This window comes from Aristolochia californica, unplaced genomic scaffold, assembly GCF_029961685.1.
Source record: "Aristolochia californica isolate CCGP_79_NKW_82.1479 unplaced genomic scaffold, dmAriCali1.0.hap1 SCAF_11, whole genome shotgun sequence".
Lineage (NCBI taxonomy): Eukaryota > Viridiplantae > Streptophyta > Magnoliopsida > Piperales > Aristolochiaceae > Aristolochia > Aristolochia californica.
Window position 1 is genome coordinate 7,013,523 of NW_027181782.1, and position 10,448 is coordinate 7,023,970.

The following is a 10,448-nucleotide window of genomic DNA, read 5'->3' on the forward strand; positions in this document are numbered from 1 at the left end:
ACAAAAAGAACAATTTTCTCTTTCAACCTTGTTTTATGGAATCAACACATAATTGTTGTGAGTCGATGCTGACCTTAAAACATATGAAATTCTATTAGGAAACTGGTTAAGGGTAATTTGATTTTCTCACCATCTCATATGGGTCTCATCTAGTTACATAAGTTGGACTACCTATTGGGTCTTTATATTTCAAATTTCATTTAATTCTGATATGTATTTATGAAGTTATATGTGTTTTTGTACTAAGGGGAAAAATTATCCTTTCATGTTTACTCTCTTAAGTGAATGGATAATAGAAAAGGCTCAATCTTTTTCTGGCCTTGATTCACGTAGCTCTAAAATGTTGTTTCTCCATCTTCTTCTTCTCTCTCTATTTGTTGGCCTAGGTGGCTTCTCAAGATGGGGTGAATTGAGAATTTGTAATTAAAAATCAAGTGCTAGTAAATAAAATAAATACAAGTAAGGCAATCTATAAAGACACAATAGTAGGAGACAAATTTTTATTATCGATGTTCCCTATCGGTAATCATCACCTAAGAATCCTTGCTTGGGAAAATTCCACTAATAGCTCTATTAGCAGAAATTTACATTAATTAAAATTTGGCTCTTTTAAGCTACGTGTATACTCAAATACACAAATGTGAATCTCTACTTGAGATTGATCAACTAGATTCTAGCTCTAGTAAACTCTCGTGTAGATTCTTGGCTCTAGACCAGTCGTAAGAAGAAACAATGAAAATAAAAAAAATAAAGGACAATTTACACCGTTGAATTTTGGAGACACAACGTTTTCCTTGAGATCTCCAAGTCTCTAACCTTTGATGCACAAGAGGAAAAGTTTGTAGAGCTTGAATTACTAGTATGCATAAAGAATTTGAGAGATTGGGAATTTTCACGTTTATAGCTATTTTCTCTAAAAAAATGGGTGTGTGAAAATTTTTTAAGCAAAAACAACGATTGAATGTAATAAATTACCAATAAATGCTCTGAATATAGTTCACAAGACGTTTGGAGAGGTATTTATAAGTTTCTTAATCAATTAGCCATGTATAATGATTATATTTTTGTCTTCCCTAGGCCTGTTGATCAATCAAGTTAGGATGATTAAGTGTTGCAGCTCGATTTAGTGTAGAGGCAGACTAAAGGCTATGGTTGTGATTTCAATATTCGCTTATAGAGCTTGGTCTTCCACCTGTTATTTAATATTTAGCACGGAGAACTTTTCTACTCTCCGAACCTCTACAAAGCGCGGGAACTCTCACGTGCTAAACCGGACAGCCGAAATTCGCCCTGCTTTTGTCTCTGTTCGTCGAATCGTTGGTCTTCCACCGTTTCTTGTGCATTTGCATCAGCTCTGCAAAGAATTCGAATTTCCACCTTTCTCCACGTCCAACCGTCAGATGTGGAGAATCAGCTACAGCAGGAAAGCTCTCGACAAATAATTTCTTGATTCGATTCCCGTAGTCCCCTTTTTGTGCTTTGCTGTTTCCGTGACTGTACACCTCTTTTCCCGCAAGATTCTTAGTTATGCGGCTCTCAGTTTCGATTGCTTAAGTTGACCATCCCAAAAGCGAAAGTAAGTCCGATAATCTTTTGGCCTGCTTTCAATATTTTTCCTCTTAATGGATGGCGATCGTTGATTCGCGCATGTGGGCGCGGTCGAATACGAATTGTCTTCTTTTCTCTCGATTTATAGGCTGAAATCGCAGGGAGAAACGCAATTCAGAGGCGCAAACTTCGATCCTGCACTAGGTGAGTTTCTTATTTTTCTACTCATGCATTCAGTTAGTTGAGTTGTATATGTTTAAAGTTTTTATTATTTTTTCACTTTTTCTATTTGAAATTTACTTCATGCCAGTACTTCATGAAGCAGTAGTTTGGAAATCGAACACTGAATTCCTATCTGGTTCACGTTGTTTAGAGCTGAAATTCCTGACTATATTGATCAACAAAACTTATCTGTCTCGATAATGAGGAGAATGTTCTCAGGATTCGTCTTTGAATGTGAAGAAGGGATCCTTTTTCTTACTTATTAATATTTCCTTGATGCCCAAAGAGAAATGCTTGACGTTCTGTCTGTTACTGAGCTTTCATATGTGTAGCTGAGCGGACTTGTAAATTTAATGGAGTAGGCTTCTTCTTTTTTTTTTTTTTTTTTTCTTTTGCAACTTTAATTTCTTCAACCTCATTTCTACATAACATACAGTCCACTTTCGGCAGTTAAGACCTCCCAACCTTCGACTGCTTCTTGTTGGTGTTGGCTATAACGTTTATGCTCTGTTCCAAATCTATTTGGTTTATTTGTTCCTTTTCTTTAGTTTTCTGTTGGGTGTTTGAGCTGGCATATCTACCTCGAGGCCTAGCAAGTGTATGATATGGATGACCAAAATGTGCCATCAGGTGATGGACTTTTCTGGCTCGAGGATAGTAATGCATTGTTTATGTTGTTCAATGTTTCAGTGCCTTTTTATTACCATCCTAAAGAAGCTTACTTGATACTGTCTTTGATTATATTTGCTTATTAACAATAGTTCTTTTCTCAGTATTTGCTTATAAAATCATATCCTGCTATGTACAATTCTTCACTAGTAACTAGACAACTTTACCTTGAAAAATGTTCTTGCTTCGACTTTTAGATCAGCATTTCACTTGATTATGGATGCAGGAAGCTGTTTTGGTGCACCTTTTTCAGTCTCGTCAGTGCATCTTTCTACAACCATCTTGACATGGGCAACTCAAATATTGTAAGAAAAAAATATCAAGTTCCTCTTTTTCTTTTCCATACTTTCAGCAATTACAATTCATCTTCCATTAAGTTGAGTGGATTAACTGCTTTTTCTAACAGCAGGTTTATGATGGAAGCAATCAAGGATCTGAAACTATTGATGGTAATTACTTTTTGACAAATTCCTTTTCTGCGTAAGTTATAAAAAAATTGTGAATTTTAGAAGTCTGTGCCTTTATTGAGGTTGTGATCCTCAAACTTGCATTTGCCTGCAAAATTTATAATCTTGCCTTTTATTTGCTCCAAACTTCAAGTTTGCACCTAATTGGTCTTTGCACATTGTAAGAGATAAATCAAAGAACTGTGAGTGCCTATTATGGAGTACCTAGGCATATGGCCAATGACATACCGATGTGATTGACTCTGTTCATGAGACCTTTTATTGAGACTTATGCATGCGAATGTCCTTGGCTGCTTACATACTATTGTCTTCATGGTTTGTCGTTGTTTGCAACACAAACTGCATACATGTTCAAGAAAAGGTCTAGAGTAAAATAAACTGCATATTTGCGTGTTCTCCATGATGCAGTTTTGTTTCATTGGGTTACTCATAGTGTTTCTGGAATCACTTGCTTTTGCAGCCCTACGGGATGGAAGGGAAATACTTATCCAGGTATCAAAAGTATCCTATATTCCGATTCAATAGATCTATTGTTTTATTCTGATTTGAAGTGATTTAACTGCTTTTACATATTCTTTGTCTAAGTCACATTTTGCCCTCTGCTAAAAAGTAGTTGCTATGTCTTTACAACTGTCTTGTTTTTTTTTTTTTTTTTTTTATCCTTGTAGAAGCTCTTGTATTTCTTTGAAGATTTAGTATGAATAGATGAGGCAAGGATTTGATGTTGTCCACAATGATGATGAGAGCAGTTAAATTGCTCAATGTATATATGAGATCCTCTTGCGCCCTCTATGGTTCCTCTGGTTAAGACCAGACTGCAGTTCTGTCCACTATATTTATGTGTTTAAGCTTATCAGAAGACTAGCAAACCCAATGACTGAAGCACCCTTTTTTTTGAGAAACTAGAGTACCCTTTTTTGTTAACCAATAACATAAAAATACCTTTTTCTTTTGGTAAATATTGTTACAAGATCTTTGTCTCTTATTCTCTTAGGCCTTGTTAGTGCCTTTTATAGGAAACGCTGGAAAGGCATTTCTAGAAGAAATACGTTTCCAGGGACCATTAGTGCCTCATGTTTCCTAGAAACACTTTTCTAGCTTATAATTTTTCAGGTAAGATTTTCCAACCAAGATGGGCCGGAAAACCATATGGAAAACTTTTGAATAAGTATTTGACAATTGGTGCTGTAATACTTTCAACACAAGGTCATTTGTTGTGGTAATTTTGCATTTGACATTTTATTTTACTGAAAATTTATCGGATAAGTATGGTAATGTATGAGATTGATTATTAATTTCCATTTATTTCCTAACTAGTCCATTTAATTTTCCTTGGAAATTTCTAAAATTTTCCATGTAATTTCCTAGTAGGGCACTAATAGGAAATGTGTATCCTAGGGAAAGCATTTCTAGCTTTTCCTGGGATATAAATTTTCAACTAGGGGCACTAACAGGGCCTTAATGTTTTTGACATAAAAGCATCATCTGCACAATTTGCAGTTTAGAAATCTTCACGTTTTAATTTGATCTTTCTTCATGTGGTTGTGATTTAGGGATTTAATAATTTGAAAAAGGAATAGAAACCAGAGAGAAGAAGACTAGTGGGAAGCAAAGAGGTAAGCTCGGTATAAATTAGACTAGAGAAAAAAGGAGTAGGAAAATGAGCAATGGAGAAGAATAAAGAGAGAGAGAGGTCGTCAAGTTCCAATACTTAATGTCCTGCCGTCATATTTATTAAATAATCTCACTAAAAAGTCCTTTAAAGGATAGAGTACCCTTTAATGAAGTAAGATTGTTCTCATCTAACCCCTGGAACAGCAAACCAATCAGGTTCTTACTCTTCAACCCCTTGATGTCATGCCCTCTTATTTGTAAAATAATCTCACTAAAAAGTCCTTAAAATGATACCTTTAATAAAGTAAGATTGCTTTCATCCAACTCCTGGAACAGCAAACCAATCTGGTTTTTACTCTTCAACCAGTAACCTTGTTATGAAGCAAAGGAAATATTACAAAAGAAGACTACTTAGTTGTGTCTTGGAAAGTTAAGAGTTGGTTTGGAAATATTCCCTCTCTCTGTTTATTCTATTGATATCGATATACTGATGGAAGTTCTGTATTTGTGTTCATAAGAACTTGACCAAAATGAAATTGTAATTTTCTGTGTTGTTTGTAATAGAAGGACAGGAATTGAAAAAGCCTTTAGTCAATTTTCATGCTGAATACCCTCCTCATCTATCAACTTTACTCCTTACTCTTCCTGTTCATCTTCTCTCTCCTCTCCTTGTGACTTTTGATTGCCTCTTCATTTAATCTCCTATTGCCTTTTTTACTTGCAAGTACATTATGAAAAATGTGATTAGCCAATTGAATTGAAATTGACATTCTCGAAGTTTTTAGCTTGATTATCAAAAGAAGACTATCTCTAGAAATGCCTGAGTTCTTGAGCAGTTAATGTGAAGAAATTACATCAATACTAAATAAAATTTCTAAGCATTTGAATTATGAAGGAATACCTAAAGGTCATCTTTTCACAGGCTTTCAATTGGGAATCTCATAAATATGATTGGTGGAGAAATTTAGAAAGGAAGGTTCCTGATCTTGCCAATTCTGGCTTTACTTCAGCATGGTTGCCACCACCAACCAACTCCTTCTCACCAGAAGGTTGGGCTAGTACTCATTGAGGCTTACCTATGATTACATTCCTAAACAATTGTAACACCAATTCCATGTTCTTTTCTTTCTTACAGGCTATCTGCCACAAAACCTATACTCTCTCAACTCTTGCTATGGGTCCGAGCACCTATTAAAATCTTTGCTTCAGAAAATGCAGCAATATAAGGTTAGAGCAATGGCTGACATTGTTATTAACCATCGTATTGGGACAACCCAGGGGCATGGGGGAAGATACAATCGGTATGATGGCATCCCTGTGTCATGGGATGAACATGCTGTGACATCTTGTTCTGGTGGATTGGTAAGAGTTGGATCCATTCATTTGAATTTTTATTGAAGCAGGAAGCTGAGAATGTTTTGATGAAGTTTTATGTATCAACCGATATCAAGTTAGTGCAATCATAATACATGACATTAGCTAATACTGGTTTCTTGCATCAAATCCATAACTGAATATACAGGGAAATAGAAGCACTGGAGATAACTTCAATGGAGTACCAAATATTGATCACACGCAGCATTTTGTTCGTGAAGACATTATTGGTTGGCTGCAGTGGCTTCGCAATAGCATTGGATTTCAGGATTTTCGTTTTGATTTTGCGAAAGGGTAGCATTCTGTTTTCCACTTGCAGTTACATTTCATTAAGTTCATCTGCTTGAGATGACCGGTGTCTCTAATTATATACATCATTTTAAATATCCTAGGTATGCAGCAAAATTTGTCAAAGAGTATGTTGAACAGTCAAAGCCAGTATTTTCTGTTGGAGAATATTGGGATAGCTGCAACTATACTACCAACCGTCTGGATTATAATCAAGGTATTAGTCTGCTTCAATGATAATCAATTACAATCTTTTATCTTTATATATTCAGGAAACATTGTTATTCTGGCTTGATGTAAACTAAGATTAAGCTAGATTTGTTATTAAAGTGTTCTTTTGTATGTCTTAGAATAAGTTTTTATTTTTTAAGCTGTCTCATAATAAGCTTTTTCTACTCTCTTGTCATATGCTTGTGGTCTGGTAGTATCTATTCTTGGGGAGGATTTATAGGGCCTCAGGTATATGTCTCCTTAAGAATAGGAAGCCAGCTTCTAATGTATCTGATGTTTCATCTCAACATGGTTCCAGCAATGCCATGCAATATCCTCCCTGTCTCTATTCTGTTCTGGTTCTTCTCTGAAGTGCCCTTATTGTGCTTTATGTGCATTTTCAGATGATTATCAGAGTTAGTTCTATTCCTTCTCACAATCTAAAATTGATCTTTTTTATTTCATGCAGATAGTCATAGACAAAGAATTATCAATTGGATAGACAACACAGGAGGGCTCTGTGCTGCATTTGATTTCACCACTAAGGGCATTCTTCAGGTAATCAAAGAAAGTTTTTCTCCAGTGACCGTGAAGTTGACCGATGGCTCAAAATTGAAGATATATTTATCATATGTGGTCTTTATCAGGAATCAGTTAAAGGAGAACTCTGGCGCTTGCGTGATCAACAAGGTAAGCCACCTGGTCTAATGGGATGGTGGCCTTCCAGGGCAGTAACTTTCATTGAGAATCATGATACCGGATCTACACAGGTAGTTGAACCTCCAATGAAATTGTCTTCCTAAGATACTCATAATCCTTACATCAGACACTGTAGCTTCTATATAGGCAGTAACTTGTAGGTCAAAACTTGTCCAGTAAACTGTAACTAACAAGTCACTATTGTATTTTAATCATTACAGGCTCATTGGCCTTTCCCTTCTAGTCATGTTATGGAGGTATGATATTCAAATTGATTTCTGGCTCAATCTAATGTCTTTCAATGTTTTTTAAGGATAACCACTTGTTCCAGTAGATTTCTTACCTCAACTTGCTCTGCAGGGTTACGCGTATATTCTTACACATCCAGGCATACCCACTGTGTTCTACGACCATTTCTATGATCAGGGTGATTCGACGCATGACCAGATCGTGAAATTGGTATAATCTCAAGTTCATTTATGACCACAAGTTTTGAATGGTTACAAACACCAGACGACTGATCCAATACGAAAAATTATATGGTACGAAACATGTGAAAAAAGTTTCTCACTAAATGATTTTTCGTATTGGATCAGCCTTCTCGAACACCTTATATTGAATATAATCTCTCTCTCTCTCTCTCTTTTACGCATAAAAAGTCCCTCCTGATGCTATGTGAGAATCATGCAGATGAACGTAAGACGAACTCAAGATATCCATAGCCGTTCATCAATCAGGATACTGGAGGCTCGCTCCAATCTCTACTCTGCCATAATTGATGACAAGGTTTGCATGAAGATCGGAGATGGGTCTTGGTGCCCAAGTGGCCATGAATGGACCCTGGCAACAAGTGGGCACAGATACGCTGTCTGGCATAAGTAGGCTTCTTCAAAATCAGTAACCACAGTAGTTGTAAGAAGCAAGAGCGAAATAAACATGTTCTTATGAACAAGGTAGATAATAAGATGGCCAGTCAATAATCTTGTATTTGACCTTCATAGCGTCTATGGTAAATAATGGCTTCATCTCTGTCCTGGTTCTCAATAAAGGCCCACGTTTTGGTTTTGGCTGTCCTGTAAATGAAATAAATTTTTTTATACCTTTTACCATTTATTAAAAATAAAATTAGGCACTTAATGAAATTCGCTGGAAGAGAAAATAAAAAGACATCTCTTAGTGAATATTACAATTCGCTGGAAGAGAAAAGTTCTCCCATTGAACTACAAATTTGTTGGCAGAAATATATTTTCTATCAACGAATTTAATAATTAGTTAGGAGCTTTTCAAATTCCATAAATACTCTAGGAGTGAATTAATGAAATTCGTTGGGAGGTCTAAGGGGGCATATACCCTCTCCTAGCAGATTACAAGAATTTGCGGAGAGTTCTTCCTCTTTTTTCTTCTCCTCCTGTTTTCTTCTTTCCTTTTGGTCATTTCGCTAGGAGTGGCCACCCTCTTTTTTTTTTTTTTTTTTTTTTGTCAATTTTCCTCTTTTTTCCTTCTTCTCTTTATTTCCTACTTTACCTTCTTTCCTTTTCCTTCATTTCTTCCTTTCTTTCCTTTTCCCTCTTTTCTTCCTTTCCTCCCTTTTTTTTCTCCTCATATTTTTTTTCCTTTCTTCCGCCTTTTTTCTCTTTTCTTCTTTCCTTCTTCTCCGTTTTTTTTCTCCTTCTTTCCTCATTTTCCTTCTCCTTTTTCCTTGTAGAGGAAGAGGGCAAAATTGGAAAATTGGGAAACTTGAATTGGGTTATTCCCATCGAATTTCCAAAATTTGCTAGGAGGTCCTTTTTTCTCTTGTTCCCCCCATTTTTTCCTTTCCTTTCTTCTTCTCCCTCTTTTCTCCTTTCCCTTCTTCCTATTCCCTATTTTCTTCTCCTCCTATTTTTTTATTTTCTTCCTCATTGATCTCCTTCTTCCTTATCTTCTTTCCTTATTTCCTTCATCTCCTCTTTCCCTTTTTCTTCTTCTTTCCTTTTTTCTACTTCTTCTTTTCCTTGTAGAGGAGGTCAAATTTGGGAAATTGGGTTTCTCCCTTTTTCCTTCTTCTCCTTTTTCCTTGTAGTGGAAGAGGGTAAAATTGGAAAATTGGGAAACTGGAATTGGGTTTCTCCCAACAAATTTCCAAAATTTTCTAGGAGGTCCTTTTTTCTTCTCCTCCTATTTTTCTTTTCCCTTTTCTTCTACCTTGATTGCCTTCTTCTTTTTCTTCTTTCCTTATTTCCTTTCTCTCCTCTTTTCCTTTTTGTTCTTTCCTATTTTCTACTTCATCTTTTCCTTGAAGAGGAGGGCAAATTGAGAAATTGGGAATATGAAATTGGGTTTCTCCCAAAGAATTTCTAAAATTTGTTGGGAGGTCCTTTTTTTCCCTTCCCCCCTTTTTTCACTTTCCTTCCTTCTTCTCCTTCTGTCATTTTCTCTCTTTTCTTCCTTTCTTCCCTTTTTTCTCTTCTCCTCCTTTTCTTTTTTCCTCCTTTCTACCTCTACTTTTTTCCATTTTCTCCTTTTCTCCTTTTCCTTCTTCTGCCTTTTTCTGTGTTCCTTGTAGAGGATGGGTTTCTCCCATCGGGTACCTCTCTTGGCAAATTTTCAATCACTGGGAGGTCCTTAGTTTCTATCATTTCCCTTTTTTTTTCCTTCCTTTTATCCTTATTTCCTCCTTCCCATTCCCCTATTTTCTTCCCTCCCTTTTCCTTCTCCGCCTACTTTTCTTTTTTTCATTTTCTTCCCTCTTGATGTACTTTTTCCTTATCTTATTTCCTTATTTCATTCCTCTTTTTCCCCCCTTTTCTCCTTCTTTCCTCATTTTCTACTTCTCCTTTTTCCTTATAGAGGAGGAGCAAAGTTGGGGAATTGGGAATATGGAATTGGGTTTCTCCCTACAAATTTCTAAAATTCACTTGGAAGGTCCTTTTTCTCTTTTTTTTTTTCTTCTTTTTTTTACTTTTTTTCCTTCTATTAGACCAAATAGTATAATCATGTTGATCTCCATTATTTTGATGATAACAAATTAGGTAGCTTGAAATTGCATTATTAATGGTGTTATCAGTGTATTTTAGACATAAGCCTTATAACACATATTACAAGGTTTATGGCAAAAGTTCAAGAGAAAAGAACAATCAATCAAGGTACCAAATCAAAACTCGAAATAAAAACACGTTAAATTTTTTTGCTAAAAAGAAGAACTTACAAAAAGAAGAAAGAAGATTTCAACACTAGAGTCAAAGTCAAATAGAACATCTCAATAACTCTAACATGTAAGTAGACAACCAACCAAATTTCAATTTTTAATCAAATTTATGTTATATAACTTAAGTCATATATGTTTTCAAAGTCGTGTTTAGCTTATGCATACTAGTG

The 10,448-nt window shown here is 35.6% G+C and overlaps 1 protein-coding gene across 2 annotated transcripts; it reads left to right on the forward strand.

Annotated features, from left to right (window-relative positions):
* Positions 1–1,291: 1,291 nt before the first annotated feature.
* Positions 1,292–8,151, forward strand: LOC137944279 (probable alpha-amylase 2). Of its 2 annotated transcripts, none has more exons than XM_068789915.1 (14): positions 1,292–1,576; positions 1,710–1,752; positions 2,666–2,744; positions 2,846–2,888; positions 3,367–3,398; positions 5,443–5,569; positions 5,656–5,882; positions 6,043–6,188; positions 6,287–6,399; positions 6,862–6,950; positions 7,040–7,162; positions 7,313–7,348; positions 7,452–7,550; positions 7,782–8,151. In XM_068789915.1, the coding sequence occupies exons 3-14, from the start codon at positions 2,727–2,729 to the stop codon at positions 7,971–7,973; spliced, it is 1,245 nt and encodes a 414-aa protein (XP_068646016.1). In that variant the 5' UTR covers positions 1,292–1,576; positions 1,710–1,752; positions 2,666–2,726; the 3' UTR covers positions 7,974–8,151. The 2 variants fall into 2 exon arrangements, with proteins under 2 accessions (XP_068646016.1, XP_068646017.1); XM_068789916.1 differs by having other exon boundaries at positions 2,849–2,888.
* Positions 8,152–10,448: the final 2,297 nt, after the last annotated feature.